Source organism: Quercus suber, unplaced genomic scaffold (assembly GCF_002906115.3).
Source record: "Quercus suber isolate HL8 unplaced genomic scaffold, Cork oak 2.0 scaffold_206, whole genome shotgun sequence".
NCBI classification, from domain to species: Eukaryota; Viridiplantae; Streptophyta; class Magnoliopsida; order Fagales; family Fagaceae; genus Quercus; species Quercus suber.
Window position 1 is genome coordinate 558,824 of NW_027069664.1, and position 20,226 is coordinate 579,049.

Sequence of the window (20,226 nt, forward strand, 5' to 3'; positions counted from 1 at the left end):
AAAGGTTTTTTCTCTTCACAATAGTATAGAAAAAAGATAAAAGATAGATAATAGGAAACATAGTTATATTACAGTAACTTACACATCATCATTTTTTTATTCCGTCCACAAATATCAATTGGGTTCCAAACATCAAGATTAGTGGCCATGTTCTTGTGTACAATTAATTCCACACTTTTGAAGCTTTGTTACATCTCTATTTCACAACTTCATACAAAGTAATAAGGAGCGATAAGGAAGCCATGATAAGGATTTTGAGCAATATAAAAAGCTTCAGGCCTATGACTTTGATATTTTTGGTTGATTAATCCTTGTTCATTAGTACAATACAATTAGGGGTGTGTATGAGTTGGGTTGGGTCGGGTTAAGGGGATTTTTTGACCCAACCCACCATGGTGGATAAAAAAAAAAAATTCAATTCAACCTAACCCATTACATAAGTCCAACCCAACCCACATGGGTCGGGTTGAACCATAGGTTGGACAAATTTTTTATTTTTATTATTATTATTAAATTGAGTAGAAAAAAAATATAAATATAAATATATTTAAAAAAAAAACTCAAAGATTAGTATCAATGTAACTTCTTAAAGGCAAACAACACTAATGACTAAACAATAATAGTAATTTATTAGGGTTTGTGTGAACTAATTGGCTTATATAAGATAGGAAGAGCTAGTTATGTTTAAAATTTTATTAATTATATAATATTTAAAAATATATATATATATATATATATATATTAAATATATGGGTGGGTCGGGTTAGGCTTGGCAAGTTTGAAATTTTATGATCAAAACCTAACCCGACCCGCTATAAAAAAATTTGTAACCCAACCCACCAAGTCCTAAAAACTGAGTTGGGTTGGGTCAGGTTGGTTTTGGCGGGTTGGCAAGTTAGCTGCACACCTCTAAATACAATAAAATGCATGAATATAAGGAAAAATAAGAAGAAAACTATTGTTTCATTACTTTCTAATCTATAGCTATAAAATTGCAAAGTTGTAGCTTAAAATCTAAAGAAGTACAAATAATTTGATTATTACATGCAAGTAGATCTTCATCTGCCTTGTGCATTGTTTCATTACAGCTTCGCACGTGATCAAAGGCTTTTCATTTTTATTTTTTAACTGTTTTCAACATTACTACATATAAAACAACAACAACAACAAAACAACAACAACAATCAAACAAAAAAACCATTTCTAACTAAGAAGTCGTTGGAAGGGTATGTTCCCGATGTGTTTCGATACAATGTTTTGATATGTAGTCTTTTGAGGGAGAATCGACTTCAGGAGTTGTGTGATTTGTTAATGGAGATGAAGGAGGGTCAGATATCCCCTGATATGGTCACCATGAATGCTGCATTGTGCTTTTTTTGTAAAGCCGGGATGGTGGATGTTGCACTTGAGTTGTATAATTTGAGGTCTGAATTCGGGCTCTCTCCTAGTAGCATGGCCTATAACTATCTAATCAATACTCTCTGTGGTGATGGAAGCGTCGATGAAGCTTATCGTGTGTTGAAGAATTCTATTGAACAAGGTTATTTCCCCCGTGGAAGAACATTTTCTATACTTGCAGATGCTTTGTGCAGAGAGGGAAAGCTTGATAAGATGAAGGAGTTGGTCATTGTTGCCTTGGAGAGGAATTTTATGCCAACTACTTTCTCATATGACAAGTTTATATCTGCTCTGTGTAGGGCTAGGAGGGTAGAGGATGGGTATTTGATACATGGAGAACTTGACAGAATAAATAAAGTTTCTAAAAAAACTACTTACTTTAACTTGATACATGGTTTCAACAAGTCGAACAGGGGAGATATTGCAGCCAGACTTCTTATTGAGATGCAAGCAAGGGGTCACACCCCAACTCGTGCCTTGTTCAGAGCTGTTATTTGTTGTTTATGTGATATGGAATACCCAGAAAACCAATTTTTCAAATTGTTGGAGATGCAGTTATCTCGTCATGAACCCAATGTTCAGATTTACAACTTCTTCATTGATGGAGCTGGACATGCGAAAAAACCTGACCTGGCTAGAGAAGTATTTGAGATGATGCGGAGAAGTGGGATTGAGCCCACTCTGAGTTCTGACATTCTTATGTTGCAGAGTTATTTAAAGAGTGAAAGAATTTCCGATGTTTTGAATTTCTTTAGTGATATACGCCAGAGAAGAAAGATTAAGAGTAAACTATATAATACCATTATTGTTGGCCTCAGCAAAGTCAACAAGGTTGATATTGCATTGGAGTTTTTGAGAGAAAGCAGGAATAATGGAGTGGTTCCAGGTACCGATTGTTATGAGGTTCTCATACTGATGCTGTGCTCAAACAAAAGATATGATATGGTGATAAATCTTATTAATGACTTGGAGAAAACAGGGCGTCATGTAACATCCTTTATCGGTAACACACTTTTGCTGCATTCTTTGAAGACTCAAGATCTATATGACACTTGGGTTCATTTGAAAGAGGTGCAGAATGATAAATCTTCTGATAGTTCATTGCTTGGCCTGCTCATTGGCGCATTTTCTGGTCGTGTTAGAGTGAGTCATCATGTCAAGGACTTGGAAGAAGTGATTGAAAAGTGCTTCCCACTTGACATCTATACATATAATATGTTGTTGAGAAGACTCAGCATGAGCGAGATGGATCTTGCTTGTGAGTTGTTCAATCAGATGTGTCAAAGAGGGTATGAACCTAATCGATGGACTTATGACATCCTAGTACATGGATTTTTTAAACATGGGAGGAAAGCTGAGGCTCGGAGATGGGCAGAAGAGATGTTCCAGAAAGGGTTTGATCTGACCGAGCGTACCCAACTACTTGTCTAATGGAATCCGTGGTCTAGTTTCCCACAGCTACTTGATTTAAACATCAACAAAGTTTATACAATTTTGGTGAGAAATAAAACATTTCATGCCTTATTTTGATGCAATGGTATTTTAGCTTTAAATATATGTGTATTTATTTCATCAGCTATTATTGCAGTGAAAGAATAGGATGTATTTTTCGTTTTTATTTTTCATTTGGAGGCACTGGGTAAAGATATATGGTTTATACCATTACCCTTCATTACATTAATTGGACAAGGAAGTTCTCTATGTGATGCAGTATGCTTTGATCGGTAGAGATTACCAAAAATTTGTGGGGTTTGGCGTTTGGTTTGTTAACAGCCTGTTCTGGGGATTTACAAAATTGGAATGTCTCAGTTAAGTAGGCTAAATAGTTGTGTTAGGCTCAATTTCGCAGATGTTGCTCTATCTGGGATTCCTATTTACGAAGATTATGACTCCTGGTGAAGTTTTTAATGTTTCATAATTTGGAAGGGACATGTGAGATGATTTGTTGGTGGTAAGGTAGTTGAGAAGGTTTTGGATTCAGAAATCTACCTTTTTTAAGTGCGAGTTTATGTTATTCTGTTTTAGTTCAAGGTTTTATTATATTTAGCTGAATATACATTTGGTAGTCAAACAAATTCATTGAGAAATTGAATAAATTATTGGTTTCAGTTGTTTTCAAGTATTGAAATTTAGCTTGCTGCTGGATGAATTCCAGTCAGTTTGTCAGAGGCAGAATAGTGCAGAAAACCAAGCTACAGTGCACTGGCAACCACCACAGGGGGTGATTTTTAAAGCTGAATGTTGATTGGCGCAATTTTTCAGAAGTTGGGAGCTGTGGGAGTGGCTACCATAATCTGGAATTCATTTGGTCTACCAATGGCAGTGCTATGCGAAAAAATTAGGTGAGTTGAAGATCATCTTGAAGGTGAACTGGTAGCTGTTTTGCAGGGCTTGCATTTTGCTCATGAAGTTGGGTTTCAAAGGCCTATTCTAGAGGGTGGTTTGGCTACAGCCATCTAGTCCATGATCCATATGGATATGGATCAAGCATTGTTAGGAAACATCATTGAGGTGGCAATATCATTACTGAACAGCTTTGAGCACTTTGAGGTTTCTGTTGTACAAAGAGAAGCTAACATAGTAGCTCATAAAGTGGCTAGGCATTCCCAATATGTGATGGATTTGATAGTGTGGATGGTAGAATCTCCATTTTTTGTCCAACAACAACTTATCCTTGATGTAACGGTTTAATATTATTTGCAATAAAATATATGTTTTCCCTTCATAAAAAGAAATAGGAAAGGTAAGTTGTTTTTTCATTATCTTGAATTACCAATTTCATTTGGGATATAATATAATGGAAATGATTGTTTCTTAATTTTTGCTTAAAAAAGCACAGCAATCAATCACTCCAGTAATTGTAATTGATTGCCATCATGTGGCTAAGATCAACGATGGTGATAATAATGGTGATGATGAAGAAAGGAATCATCTTATTGTAGTTTCTCTTAATAAGTTTGCCTCTGTTGCATTAATAATAATAAAAAGTATTCTGTGCATTGCATGGGGTATACGCTAGTTTTAGTAGTATCGGACCCTTGAGTTCTCTCTATAGGAGGGTGAGAAAATTGATGTACGTCTTGCCAATTGGCAGAAGGCTTGTTTGTGCCAACAAAGTCAGATGCCCTTGTGATTGGATTTAGAAAATGGTTGAACAAGTGTTGTGATGGTCAAGTTGATTGGAGAGGCAAGTATATGGGGGTTCTTCCCCCAACTCCTAGAGAGCAGCTGGTGGACAGGTAATTCATACAACTACCAATGTGACTTCAAGCTCTGATTTGATTAAAAATTTTGACTCTCTGGGAATTAGTAACATTTTTGAGAATGTTTTACAAGAGCACAGTAGATCTTTAAACATGTTTCTTGTTGCAACAATGAAACTGTGATCCTTCAATCCGCAAGATTTCATGTGCATACTTACATCAACAACTTACACAGTTATACATTTCATAATACCTTTAAACTTATTTTCTTTTTCCGTATGTGGGAAGCCAAGGACAATGGATATTATGGGGTAGTTTGAGACCTTTTAAAAGTTTGTAATCTGAACAATACATGCACATTCCTCCTTTTATGTGGTGGTACTTTGAACTAGTTGTCTCAGTTATGAGAGATGGTTCATAGAAACTATTTTTCACAATCTTTTCCAGGTACTGGTCCCATGTGATAAATCGCTGAAGTAGCAGTTTTGCATACAAAGGTCATAATGTACTTGAAGTTGTCCTCCAAGTTGTCTCTATTGTTTAAATGAGATGAAATATGGACTAGAATCTTAACGAACTTCTAAAAATGTCTTATCGCCACCACCAAAATGATAACCAAAGTAGCCTTTGTACTAATCAAAGAAAATTTGGAAAACTAAAGCAGACCCCTTTTAAGTGACAAGTCTTTAAGAACAATTGATTGAACGGTAGTAACTGCTTGAGCTATTAAGCAGTACTAATATCATGAGCTCAAAGGCGAACTAGTTCACAGTTCAGTTCACTTGGTTCAAAGCCCTTTCAGGGTGACTCCAATGGAGATTGGATTGTGAAGCTAAGCTCTCTTAAAAAACAGCTAATTCTCTTGTTCAAGATGACAAAGCAAGCTTCATATGTTATATGTATTCTAGTTAACCTTTGATTGAATTTTTTTATGTGAACTATTGGACAGAGCAGTTCCAATATAAAAAGCTCCGATTCATATTCAATCTTTAAGAGATTCTCTAAAAATTCCATTGAGGAAAATATAAATTTTGGTTTCCTGGATTCAGCAATCTGGTCTAAGTTACTTAAACTGATTAGTATCTTTATCACCAAATTTATTTAGTGATTCAATGATTCTGACTTCTGAATCTGCTTCGTAAATTGGGACATATTGACCATAATCAGGACACATGTATGGTAAAATATAAATTAAAATAACTGTTTCTGTATTAAAAGGAGTAGCTGGTACAGGTAATTCCTTGGAAATAATGTATGATTAAGAGACCACTAATAATAAAATGCGCACACACACAAAACCATTGCCACGGCCAACCGTGAAATCTAAACTACTAAATCCTAACTGCTGCTTTTATCAGTATCCTTTGAGTTGTCCTCATTCTCTTTTGATTTCTTCATTATCACAGTCGGACTACAATTTAGTTTTTTCTTTTCCACTTTCTTTGTGTTTCTTCTTTCTTTGCCTTTCTTCCCTAACAGTTTCCAGAGCTTGAATCAGGCTTCCCAAGCAGGTATCAGCATCACCTTCCTCAGTCTTGGGCATCAAATTTACAGCAACATTTGCAGGAGTCATGTTCACCACTTCCAACAAGTGGCTGATCTTTTCAAATAGTGTCATCAAATTTTCAGTAACAGCTGTCTTGTTTTCCATATATGATAGATATGTCAGTCAGCTCATTGGAGCTGTGTCCAGTATCTGGTTACTAGTACTGCTCACTGGCTTGGAGTGTGGCACAGCTTGGGTGGATTGCAGGTCCTTTTGCCTTGTTCTTTTCTTTAATCACTCATATTTCCACATTATTTCTTTGAAATTGCTATTGATCTCCTGATCCTGAATATGGACCTGGCAGAAATCAATCACTCCTCCCTTGGTGCTGTCCACATGAGTTCAGGTAAGATAAAAAGGTGGCTCCTTTTTAGACCCCATTGTTTAATTTGATAATAGTCCCAAGACAGGAATTCTCTCTCTTTTTTCTTTTTTTCTTTTTTTTTTTTTCATGATGAAATAAAAGGTCATTTGATTACTCATAAGGTAAGCTTTAACTTCTAGTGCAGTAGATGTTACGGGCATCATTGGAGGAATCTCAACTTCGAGTGCAGCTGATAAAGTATGCTTGGTGTCTCAAGCTCTTGGAGATGTTGCATTTTCCTATTCATTCTCTTTTTCTTGAGATACTGGTTTGATACCTTAGAGTCTCATATAGGTGAAATCTTTCATATATGCATTTAGAAGAGTAAAGAGGATGGTATAAATTTTGAAACAGCATTACTTATATGTACTTAAAAGAGTATAGAGGCTACTATAAATGATATATTTTGCAAAATATGTAGGATACTTTGAAGTCACCTCCTCCAGAAAGCCAGACCATGAAGAAGGTCTTGACAATAGCAATTATAGTTATGACCCTCTTCTACCTCTGCTGTGGAAGCTTTAAGTATGCAGCCTTTGGGAATTTACACCAGGGAACCCCTTGACAGGGTTTGGATTCTATGAACCATATTGGCTCAATGGCTTTGCTAATGCTTGCACCGTGCCTCATCTAGTTGGAGGATATCAGATAAATCTTTATTATGCTACATTTCTCACATTTAAATCTTCTAATTCTTGCTACCTCTTCATTTACCGTTACAAGCAATAGGCCTTTGTTATGTTTCTATCAGTGGCCAATACTATAATTGTTGTTATTCTATAAATATGAATTACAGCCAATAGGCCTTATGTTTCTCTTAGTGCGAATTGGGACTTTATTTGTGCTTTGATGCTTCTTGTGAATCAAATAAGGCTCTTAATTATGGGGGTTATTAGACACATTTCTTTATCGAATATCCTTCCAACCTTAGAGTCTACAAATCCGAACTTTGGTAATTATGTAATTTGATATGTTAAAACCATTTGTAACTGCCCATTGCACTGAGTTGAATTAATTTGAAATTTACGCGGATTGGTTCTTTCTTTACAGCTACGTATGCACAATATTGGTTTATGTCAGGTTAGCAACTTTGGTCATAATCATCTAGGGATGAAGGTTTAGGAACCTAGGCTTGTTTTGTATTAGCAGACCATACATAACTGCTGGTGGTTATGTTTTGTGAAAGAAAATTTTGGATTGTTGTTGCTGTTGGATTGCTTTTTCTTTCTTAACCGCTACCTCACTTTGACTGCCACACTATGAACTTATCATTGGATCTTTTTGCAGTTAGACCATTTATAAATAATTGTCTAAGCAAATTCATGATAATCTTTCAGCTTTTTGAACATGAATGTTTCTTCTTGTAGCTGAGTATCAATTTTTTTCCCAGTTTGATACATTGAATTATAGAGATTATGTAGCATGAGCTCCAAACTGATGTCCTAGTGATTATTTGGTTTTTCAGCCTAAATCTTTTGTAATTCTTCATTTTGATCAACTCCTAATGACCATCATTTTGCTTTATTTTCCTTTCCTCACGGCTTCCCATACCCACATTATATTTTCATGAAAGATATCAATATGTCACTGAAGACTAGTATGTAAGCTTTAGACACTTGCTGAATGCTGCTATATATGATACACACATGCCTGTGTTTCTGTTTGTGTAAATTATTGGTTAATTTGAATGGTTACTAGTTACTAGGGATATACAAGTAATTACAACTTATTAAATAATAATAAAAAAGAGATGCTACGTCTACAACAATTCTACAACATTTTTACAACAAATCACAAGTGGTTAGTTGTTATTGGTTCAAATTTGAAACTAATACTAAGATTACTTTTTTGCCCCAACAATAATAACTAGTAACAACCTGCCATTTAGGATTTGTTGTAAAAATATTGTAGACAGATCATTTCTCATAAAAAAAAACCCCGAAAAGAACGAAAAAAGGAAAAAAGAAAAGCAATCTTACCAAGATCTGAGTGAGAGCCCCAGTATTCTCAATCCTCCATGACGGCTTGACTGCTCAAAACCCTACCTAAAATTGGTTTTTTTTTTTTTTTTTTTTTTTTTTTTTTAGTTTCTTCTTGTAGCTGAGTATCAATTTTTTTCCCAGTTTGATACATTGAATTATAGAGATTATGTAGCATGAGCTCCAAACTGATGTCCTAGTGATTATTTGGTTTTTCAGCCTAAATCTTTTGTAATTCTTCATTTCAACTCCTAATGACCATCATTTTGCTTTATTTTCCTTTCCTCACGGCTTCCCATACCCACATTATATTTTTGTGATTCATGAAAGATATCAATATGTCACTGAAGACTAGCATGTAAGCTTTTGACACTTGCTGAATGCTGCTATATATGATACACACATGCCTGTGTTTCTGTTTGTGTAAATTATTGGTTAATTTGAATGGTTACTAGTTACTAGGAATATACAAGTAATTACAACTTATTAAATAATAAAAAACACCGGAAAGAACGAAAAAAGGAAAAAAGAAAAGCAATATTACCAAGATCTGAGTGAAAGCTCCAGTATTCTCAATCCTCCATGACGGCTTGACTGCCCGAAACCCTACCTAAAATTGGTTTTTTTTTTTTTTTTTGTTGAGAATCCTACCTAAAATTAATTGGTTGAAGAGTCTTTAAAATCAAGTCGAGGATTATAATATAAATAATAGAAGCATTCTTTGTGGTGTCTTATGTTTGTGGTTAAAATCTCACCTCCCCTTTGCCCCCACTATATATTTATAAAAATGAAATAAAAATCACTCTCATAGGTAGCAAATTTTCTTTTTTGAGAAATAAGACGTTCATATCATTAAATCAACATAAACTTTTTCAAACAGTACAAGATTGATTGTATCACTATGGATGCCTTCTAACCAAATTTGAGGAGTAGGAGAGAACTTTGCCAGTTTGACCAATTTATCTGCCGCATCGTTTCCGATCCGTTTCACATGCGAGAACAAATAAGATCTGTGGTTTGAAGCTAAGAAGCAAGAATCATCAATAATGTGTCCAAAGGGAGTGATTGACAAAACTTTTTACAGTGGAAGTGGATGACGGTTTCAAAATCTCCCTCAAAAACCACTACCTAGAGCCTGATCTCTAGAGCAAATGAAATCGCTAGTCTACATGCTAGAGCTTGTAGCGATTGATAAAACTTTTTACGTATATATTTTAGTCGTGCGACCTATTTATATGAGTAATTATGACTTATTTAAGTGGATGGTCTTACAAATCTATCTATACTATCTACACAAAATAGGAACACTTTCTATTTAGGTATTTGAAATGCTCCAACTACCTAAAATCAGGTTTTCAAAAAAAAAAAAAAAAATCACATTTTTTTTTTTTAGGCCAAAATGCACAACTCACCCATTTCTGAAGAACACAAGATCGAAACCCCACCCACCAAAATATTAGGAAAGAAAGAGAGCTGTAGCAGAGGAAGGCAAGACAGACAATGGACACAAATGGAATCCTTGCTATAAAAAAAAAAAAAAAAATGTGAAAGAAAGATTAGAATTAGATGGGTCACCAGGCCTTCGATTGGCTCAATCTCTAGATCTTCTTCTTCTTCTTCATGGACTCAGACTCGGCAATACGTCGCTGTGGCTGCGCATCCTCCGCCGGTAGTTTTCGTGGACAAGAACACTCGCGTCATCTGCCAAGGCATCAAAGGAAAGAATGACACCTTCCACACTGAACAAGCCATTGAATGATTCCAATGTCATATCTTTATTTTCCAAATTTATTTATTTTAAATTTTGTCTTTCCCCTCATGACAGATAATGACAGATACATCATTTAATTTTATGAGAAAACATAATGATGATTTCATTATGGGTGGGATTTCAATTTCGAGTTCTTCAGATGTGGGGAGCGACCTTGTTTAAGGTATTTCTTTTCAATTAACATTTAAAAAAAAAAAATAATAAATAAATATTAAATAAGTTAACAGCAACAAGGGACGGAATCTTATCAGAGGACTAAATTGAGAATGATTGAAACTTAAAGGACTGAAAAGACAGAATATAAACTTAAATAACTAAAATGAAAAGTGGTAAAACTTAGAAGGTGAATTCTACATTTTAGCCTTTTTTTTTTTTTTACCTTTAGAAAGTATTGTAATTAATTGTTTCATATCAACAAAAAAAAAAGTCCTAACATTTTTTTTTAATTGTAGTTTCCTTACTCATAATCTCATGTTATGATGAATGAAATTTTTATTTATTTTCGCGTGTAAAAAAAAAAAAAAATAGGCAGACTATACTACTATTTAAGGGGCTGCACCTGTTTAACCGGATTGTTTTTTGTTCCAAAATACTCCTACACTCTTGTTTAAGTAGGGGTCAAACTTGGTAAAAATGTTTTTTAATTTCCACGTAAAACACCATCTAAAAAATAGGACACTCTCACAGTTTCAAACTCAAAATTGGCTGAAATAATTGATCCCAAAATTCCCAATGACAATTAGATCCTTCATTGCCCAACTACAACCGTACAGCTCCACATTTCTATTGGCTACTTTTCTTATGCAACTGAAAACTATCTGCAATAAGACTAACGTGATTGCAAGGAAAAAATTTCTTGGATTTTATTGAGAGTGAGAACGGACCAAGGGAGGAAGAATCAAAACAGAACACNTTCCAAGGAATACCACCATTCCCACCAAGAAGGAGCTTGAATACCAAACCTTGTTTGATAACCAGGCTTCTATAACTTTCCATGTTTATGAGTGAGAGAGTAAGACCTTGTGATAACAACTTCTTGGGAAATATTACAATTCCTGTTACTCCAGCACCTAGGGTGTTGCTAAGGTAATAGTTTGTTTTGATCTTGACATCGATGGTATCTTGAATGTTCTTCGGAGGAGAAGACCACTGGTGTGAAAAGGAAGATCACTATTACCAATGATAAGTGGAGACTGTCCAATGAAGAGGTTTGAAGAGGATGGTCAGGATGCAAAGAGATACAAGGCTGAAGATGACTATCACATGAAGAAGGTTAAGGCTAAGTTGGATTTGGAGAACTATGCCTACAACATGAAAAATGCTGTCAATGATGAGAATATTTGTGCCAAGCTTAGCCCTGCAGTTCTGAAAGAGATTAAAGATGCCATTGAACAGGTGTTCAATGGTCATTAGATGACCGCCATGTCGTGGATTTAAAACCGTATCAGGACAAGCTGGAATGGCTCAAGAGTATCTGCAATCCCATGCAACAAAAAGATGATAATTAAAAGTTCGTCATAGCACCCTCTCATTGCAACGGATGTAATGGTTCAAATTGTGTCACCTACGTTTGACCACATTTTGTTCTTGCGTTTTCTTGCAACGGATGTAATGATTACCAAATAGCTTTCCACAACTTCAAAATACCTTAATATTTGCTCTAATTGCTAAAACTCTTTTTAGATAGAACTATTTAGCACAAAAATTAAAGCTCTACTACTAAACCTTTACAGCTTAGTTCTACTTCCTAATTCTAAAAAACAAAACAAAAAAAAGTTCTACTTCTTACATTAATACCATGTGGATCATTAGCTTAGTGACAACATTTCCGCTAGTATGGATTGTTGCGACGTGTATGCAATCTATGGTAGACTATATAAAAATATTTATTGCTCGAATCACAACTTATCACATATAATAGTGAAAACAATTGAAAAATGTTTGGCCTTAGTATTAATAGGGATAATTATTTGGAGATCCAAGAGCACAATAAATGTTAGCTACCTAGGTTTAGATTTAGGGATTTCTAACCAAGTTAAAAAAAGAAGAAGAAAGTAAGTCACGCTAATTTAATTCCTTTTGAGATTTACTTTTCATGTTAGAAGAGGTAGCACATATTTATTGTGCTCTTAATAGTGTACATCTATTGTTTGTCCATAAAGCTTTTCAAAATTCAATATTGTCTAGAAATTAACTAGGGCTAGTGGCGCGGATTCCCTTTTTAAAAAGACGAGTATCCACATCCCCATAGTGGTAAACATTTTTTACTTATTTATAATTGACAATTTAAATATTTTTTTTATTACACATCTTCTATACTATTATTCAAGGGGCTTCCTTATTTGGATTCCTTATTTTTTTAGTTCAAAAATACCATCACACTCTTATATTTAAGTAGAGACAAAACTAATGGACAATTCAGTAAAAGGACAACTCTAACTCCTACTAAAATATTGCCTAAAAAATAGGACCGCTTTACTATTAATTTCTAAATTGTTTTATCCACTTATAAATTAGATTTTCAAAATAAAAGAGTTATTTTTTTTTTTTTTGCACGTGTAATGAGGCTAGTACTATTTTTTAAAGAGCTTCCCCGACTTGGATTCTTCAATTTTGACATGTAAAATTATCAATTTAAAAAGTCCAAAATTTTAGATAAAATTTTTAAAAAAACATTACCTACAAAATAGGAACACTTCCACTAACTCAATTATTCTTACACACGTTTCTAACATTTTATTCTTAAAAAAAAAACCTCATGTTCAGTAAAAAAAAAAAAAAGGATAATTACACTTTACCTTTCTGTAGTTTGCCTCTAATTCTATGTGCCTACCTGTGGTTCAAATTTTGATACTTTACCCACCTATGATTTCCTCCATTACTGAGCTGTAACCCACCTCTCCTTCAGCCGTTACTCTAACACATAATATGTTAGAAACAAAAGATCAAACGGATCAAAACACTTCTCACATGAAGAACATACACAAATATGAAGAACATTAACCCAGAAAGCAGATTGCAACACCTCAAAGCATTCAAAAACAAAACGTAATTTCCAAACCCCATTTCAAAAATCATACATTACAACAATTTCAGTTAACTTTCCAAGCATTCATCATTAAAAACTGATAGCCAACATTCCATCCCATTACTTTCCTTAAAAAACCCAAAAACATTAAAAAAAAAACATAAGTAATTCCCAAACCCCATTTCAAAAAATCACAAAACACAACAATCCCAGAGAGAGAGAGAGAGAGAGAGAGAGAGAGAGAGAGAGAGAGAGAGAGAGAGAGAGAGAGAGACCCCATCAACGAGAGCATCATAGAAGCGAACATCGTCTTCACGGAAAGCAAAGGAGGCGCAAACGATGTCGCCTACGGATACTTTAGAGCAATCAGAGTCTTGGACCTGTACGAAAATGGGTCTGAAGCGCTTGCTCAAGTTGTGAATGTCTCTCTTGCTCTTGGAGGAAGGTTAAGGGAGAAGAGGCGGTGAGGATGGGAATTGTGGACTCGGCGGCGTACGATAGCGAGGAGAGTGTGGTTGAAGCTGCGGTGCGCCTTGGGGAGCAATTGGTGAAGAGGAAGCAGAATAGTGAGGTGTATGCGTGGAGATCGTAGCTGGGTTAGTTAGGTCTTCGTTTTCATAGTTGGGTTTTTCATGGTGCTTCATGGCTGGGTTTTTCATGGAGCTTTCTTGGCTGGGTTTTCATAGTTGGGCTTGATTTTCATGGTTGGAAAATTGGTGGATTTTTGTTTGGATACTGAGAAAAAAATGGTGGAAAGAAATTTCTATTTGAGTTCTTTTCTTTATTTCTGTGCTTGTTTCCATGTGCTTGGCTTCATTTGGATTTTTGTTTTGATTTTTGATTTTTTAGTCTTTATTTGGAAAGAAAATCTTGATTTTCTTGGGAAAAATTTGAATACCCAGAAAATAGATCAAAACAAAAATCCTAGATGCTACAATGCAGTTTGAGGTGTTGCAATCTGCTTTGTTTTTGTAGATTTATTGCCTTGGTTCTGGGATCATAGTTTGGTGAGCAAGTTGGATGGTATTGCTTGATTTGATTTGTATTAGTTTTTTGGGTTAATGTTCTTCATATTTGTGTATGTTCTTCATGTGAGGAGTGTTTTGATCTGTTTGGGTTTTGTTTTTGACATATTATGTGTTAGAGTAACGGCTGAAGGAGAGGTGGGTTACGACTTAGTAACGGAGGAAATCACAAGTGGGTAAAGTGTCAAAATTTGAACCACAGATAGGCACATAGAATTAGAGACAAACCACAGGTGGGTAAAGTGTAATTATCCAAAAAAAAAAATAATAATGAAATACCCTTAATTTATTATTATTATTATTTTTGTGTGTGTAATGAGGCTAGTACTATTATCTATACTATTATTTAAAGGGCTTCCCTTGTTTGGATTCCTTATTTTTTAGTTCAAAAATACCATCACACTCCTATATTTAAGTAGAGACAAAACAAATGGACAATTCGGTAAAAGGACAACTCTAACTCCCATTAAAATATTGCTTAAAAAATAGGACCACTCTACTATTAATTTCTAAATTGTTTTATCTACTTATAAATTAGATTTTCAAAATAAAAATAGAGTTCTTCTTCTTTTTTTTTTTTTTTTTTTTTTTTTTTTTTTTTTTTTTTTGCGCATGTAATGAGGCTAGTACTATTATTTAAAGAGCTTCCCCTATTTGGATTTTTCAATTCTGACATGTAAAATTATCAATTTAAAAAGTCCTAAATTTTAGATAAAATTTTTAAAAAAGCATTACCTACAAAATAGGAACACTCCCACTAACCCACTTATTCTAACACACGTTTCTAATATTTTATTATTAAAAAAAAAAAAAAACCTCACGTTTAGTAAAAAAAAAAAAAAAGCTAATGAAATACCCCTAATTAAATTTTTTTTTTTTTGGTGCATGTAATGAGACTAGTACTATTATTTAAGGAGCTTCTCCTGTTTGGATTCTCCAATTTTGATATGTAAAATTATCAATTTAAAAAGTTTTAAATTTTAGATAAATTTTTTTTAAAAACATTACCTACAAAATAGGAACATTCCCACTAACCCACTTATTCTAACACATGTTTCTAATATTTTATTCTTAAAAAAAAAAAAACCTCACGTTCAGTTAAAAAAAGCTAATGAAATACTCTTTATTTAATATAAACTTATCTTCCCTTGTTTGGATTTCTTATTTTTTAGTTCAAAAATATCATCACACTCCTATATTTAAGTAGAGACAAAACTAATGAACAATTCAGTAAAAAGACAACTCTAACTCCCACTAAAACATTGCCTAAAAATAGGACCGCTCTACTATTAATTTCCAAATTGTTTTATCCACTTATAAATTAGATTTTCAAAATAAAAACAGAGTTTTTTATTTTTATTTTATTTTTTTTGCGCGTGTAATGAGGCTAGTCTATACTACTATTTAAGGGGCTGCACCTGTTTGGACCGGATTGTTTTTTGTTCCAAAATACTCCTACACTCTTTGTTTAAGTAGGGGTCAAACTTGGTAAAAATGCTTTTTTAATTTCCACGTAAAACACCATCTAAAAAATAGGACCACTCTCACAGTTTCAAACTCAAAATTGGCTGAAATAATTGATCCCAAAATTCCCAATGACAATTAGATCCTTCATTGCCCAACTACAACCGTACAGCTCCACATTTCTATTGGCTACTTTTCTTATGCAACTGAAAACTATCTGCAATAAGACTAACGTGATTGCAAGGAAAAAAATTCTTGGATTTTATTGAGAGCGAGAATGGACCAAGGGAGGCGAAGAATCAAAACAGAACACAAAAGGTCATTGTTTGAATTAAAATTTTTCTTTTTCTTTCTTTCTTTTCCTTTTACAGTTCGATTATGTAAATTTTGGGTCTTATTGTGTTTTGGCTATTCGTTGTTTTACACTTTTACTATAGGCTTTAATGATGATAGTGATGAAGTGACATGTGGGTGGCTAGAATTATTGATTTGTGGTGATAGGGGCAGTGGTATGGACATGTTGCAATCCTCTGACCCAAGAATGAAAACCTTGCAAGAGAATTCAATCATTTCTTTTAATGCAGCCTTTAAAGTATCTCAAGGGTCTTTGTTTTGGAGCAGCAAATCACCGGTTGTGGAGATGAGCAAAAGTAGTTTGCAGAGAAGTGTCTCCCTTTTTAGTATGGTAGGGTTTTTTTTTTTTTTTTTTTTTTTTTTTTTTTTTTTTTTTTTTTTTTTTCAATTTGTTATAAGGATGAATTTCAATAGGTACATTTTGTGAATTTCTATAATTTCTTTTCACTTTCACGTTGTTATTGTTTCTTTAGATTACTGCATGCTATTGTGATTGATGAAAGCCACAATTCGTTCGATAAATTGTGGTGAAAATTGCTTCTAAATAATAGACTAACTTTTAGGGATAAAAACCTACACCCTTAAATATATCTTATATTTGATAGTTTAAAATGTTACTTCATTTTGAATTTTAAAATTTTAAAAATTGTTAAAATTTAATTTGATCCAAAATAACTTACCAAAAGACAAAAAGATTTCAAACAAACCATACCTTTTGAATTTGCATCAAGTGTTACGTGTCCTCAGTTAATAAATTTGCATCAATGTTTTCTTTTTTTCTTTTTTCTTTTTTTTAAGGGTGGTGAGTCCTTCAATGTTGGTTTCCTATTTTTTTACAACTTCAAGCCAATAAAAAATCCTGATGTTTTAGGTATTTTAATAATATGCCAGCATTTTTTTACATTTAAATTTTTTAAAAAATAATGTTTTATGTATTTTTATTCTAAAATTTTGCCTATTATTTAGATATTATTTAGAAGTAATTTTTTCCATGATTTTATACTTTTGCAATCATTGAGAAAATTGAGGAATGACTATTTGAAATGCTTTGGATCAATTTTCAAAATCCAAAACCAAAACAATAGTGTAAATTTTTGGTGTTAATCTAAATTCAAATACCCATCTTACCCTTTTTTTAGTTATTTTTATGGATTTTTTTTACTAAGTGGCTATCTTTTAAGATTATAATAACTTCATATATAGCTCCCATTAAAAAATTATTAAGAAAAATAAATTAATAACACTAGCCTCTGAGCACGCGCTCACGCACATGCTCAGATGCTTTGCTATTTTTTGGGTAAGGGTTAATTTAGAGTATTTATTATAATTTGAGATTACTACATTTTCCAATTGCATAAAAAAAAAAAAAAACCCTAGGGGTGTGATGAAATTTAGGTATTTTAATAATATGCAAGCACTGTTTTACATTTAAATTTAAAAAAGAAATAATGTTTTAAGTATTTTTATTCTAAAATTTTGCCTATTATTAGATATTATTTAGAAGTAATTTTTTCAATGATTTTATACTTTTGCAATGATTGAGAAAATTGAGGGATGACTATTTGAAATGCTTTGGATCAATTTTCAAAATCCAAAACCAAAACAATAGTGTAAATTTTTGGTGTTAATCTAAATTCACATACCCATCTTACCCTTTTTTTAGTTATTTTTATGGATTTTTTTTACTAAGTGAGTATCTTTTAAGATTATAATAACTTCATATATAGCTCCCATTAAAAAATTATTAAGAAAAATAAATTAATAACACTAGTCTCTGAGCACGCGCTTAGATGCTTTTCTATTTTTTGGGTAAGGGTTAATTTAAAGCATTTGTTATTATGAGGATAAGAGTCCAAATTTGTATATTGGGCATTGGCCTTATCCGAGGACGTGGACATGTTCGAGGAGGAGTAAATGATTGGGAGAGGCCTAAAATTGAGAATCACGTAAGGAAAGGATGGAAGAATACAGTCCGAGGAGTATATCCTTTTCGGATAAGATGAATAATAGTCAAGCAGATACTTGGGCAGTTTAGGTGACTTTCCAGGAAGTTTTAATGATAAGGATGAACTTTAGGCTTGTACAAAGGTGATAAGAACACAGAAATATCTAAAAGAAAAGCTGCTACCACCGCATTAAATGCACTGCAACAACTTTACTGGCTGAATTTATGTGAAGAAAACCCCTGAACAGTGCATTCTTAACCATCACCATTCATAGAAAGTTAAAGAAGATGTTTGATGGGACATATACTCAAGTGAAGGTCTAGATGATTAATAAGTATATGATCAAGATTGACTGAAAGGAAACTATGTAATGTAAAAGACCTCCCATAAGAGGAGGATCAGAAAATAGAGGGAAACAGGAGAGAAAAAGAATTACTGTAGCACTAAGGACTGTGTTAGCTTTCAGGAACAATGGTTTGATTCATAATTCATTTCCTCGGACACCAATTTAATCGGGTTTTAAGTGTGTTTTTATGCTTGCTCATCTTTTAAATCCTTACTAGCCATTGTTCAATTCGCAAATAGTCCAGCTCTAACACCCACTCTCTACAAATTAATCGTATTGGGCTTATTGGGCTCACATCCCATATCTTTTGGGTTTGGGCTACAAATCGTGACCCTACAATTATAATTTGGGATTACTACATTTTCCAATCACCAAAAAAAAAAAAAAAAAAAAACCTAGATGTGATGAAAAATTATTTCATCACACATAATATTCATCACACCCTAAGATTTTTTTTTTTTTTTTTTTTTTTGTGATTGAGAAATGTAATAATCCCAAATTATAAATGTGGGCAAGAACCTGAATTTGTATATTGTGCCTTGGGCCTTATCCGAAGACATAGATATGTTTGAGGAGGAATAAATGATTGGGAAAGGCCCCAAAACTAAGAATCACGTAAGTAAAGAATGGAGGAATATAGTCTGAGGAGCATCTCTTTCTCCGATATGGTGAACATCAGTCAAGCATGCATTTGGATAATTTAGTGACCTTCCAGAGAGTTTCAACGATCAGGATGAACCTTACGCATGTACAAAGGTGATAAGAATACAAAAATATCTAAAGAAAAGCTGTTATAACCGCATTAAATGCACTGCAGCTACTTTTTGGCCGCATTTATGTGGAGAAGACTCCTGAATAGTACAATTTCAGCTACCACCACTCTTAGAAAACCAAAGAAGATGCTTGATGGGACATGTACTTAAGTGAAAGCTTAGATAGTTAACAAGTGTATGTCCAGAACGGCCAGAAAGGAACTATATAATTTAAAAGACCTCCCATAAGCAGGGGGGAGAGAGAAATAGGGAAAAATGAGAGAAAAAGAATTACTATAACACTAAGAACTGCGTTAGTTTCTAGAAAGATTGGCTTAATTCATAATCATCTCTTCGGACACTCATTTCGTTGATTTTAAGTGTGTTTTCGTGCTTGTTTGTATTTTAAGTCCTTACTAGCTGTTGCCTAGTTCACAGAAGCCCAGCTTTTTCACCCACTCTCTACAAATTTATTGTATTGGGCTCATTGGGCTCATATTCCATATCTTTTGGGTTTGGGCTACAAACCATGACCCTACAATTGGCGCGTCTGTGGGGAGGAGCTTGAGCGATAGTAAACACAATGGTGAACGATGGCAGAACCGGGTCTACAACCGGTAGAATCAAGGACGTCCCAACATAGCGATCCTTTTCTCATCCTTGAGCAGAAAAGTGATCGTGAAGGAAGTGTGCACACCACACACACTGATCGAAGTCAGCCTTGAGGTGGAAGCCATATTTCCTACGCAGAGAATAACAAGAACATGCAACTGGAAATTGATCAACTCAAAAGGGAATTATGCCATGCAAAGAGGAAACGGACTTCTTCAAACTCTGACGATTATTCCGATGATGAACAGGATGTTAATTATAGGCGGAGGTCTCGAACCCCACCCAGTGAATCCCTTTCCTATGAAGAAGAGCATCATCGTGAGTGGCAATTTTGAAGTCCGTCACGGAGAGGCGTAGGAAATGACGCTATGAGTAAGGCCCTGAACCAAATCTCCAAGTCGCCTTTCACACGTAAGATTGAAGAAGCAAGACTTCCTA

General features: G+C 34.0%; 2 protein-coding genes across 3 annotated transcripts; both read left to right on the top strand.

Moving 5' to 3' along the window:
* Positions 1-1,217: 1,217 nt before the first annotated feature.
* On the top strand, positions 1,218-4,157 carry LOC112009085 (pentatricopeptide repeat-containing protein At1g71210, mitochondrial; the record flags this gene model as incomplete). The annotated part of the gene is given in 2 exon segments (XM_024041433.2): positions 1,218-2,895; positions 3,508-4,157. A coding segment is annotated over 1 exon segment (1,612 nt), but the record flags the coding sequence as incomplete, so codon positions are not given.
* Positions 4,158-5,745: 1,588 nt separating this feature from the next.
* On the top strand, positions 5,746-7,338 carry LOC136070047 (probable amino acid permease 7). 2 transcript variants are annotated; one of them, XR_010631275.1, is made up of 4 exons: positions 5,746-6,354; positions 6,452-6,493; positions 6,657-6,709; positions 6,933-7,338. XR_010631275.1 is itself a non-coding variant. In XM_065779345.1 (3 exons), the coding sequence occupies exons 1-3, from the start codon at positions 6,439-6,441 to the stop codon at positions 7,074-7,076; spliced, it is 252 nt and encodes an 83-aa protein (XP_065635417.1). In that variant the 5' UTR covers positions 5,746-6,438; the 3' UTR covers positions 7,077-7,338. The 2 variants fall into 2 exon arrangements, 1 of the variants encoding a protein (XP_065635417.1); XM_065779345.1 differs by having other exon boundaries at positions 5,746-6,493.
* Positions 7,339-20,226: the final 12,888 nt, after the last annotated feature.

Coding starts and splice junctions, on each gene's coding strand:
- LOC136070047 (XM_065779345.1), top strand. CDS start 6,439: ATGGACCTGGCAGAAATCAATCACTCCTCCCTTGGTGCTGTCCACATG. Junction 6,494..6,656: donor TGCTGTCCACATGAGTTCAG/GTAAGATAAAAA, acceptor CTTCTAGTGCAG/TAGATGTTACGGGCATCATT. Junction 6,710..6,932: donor CTTCGAGTGCAGCTGATAAA/GTATGCTTGGTG, acceptor CAAAATATGTAG/GATACTTTGAAGTCACCTCC.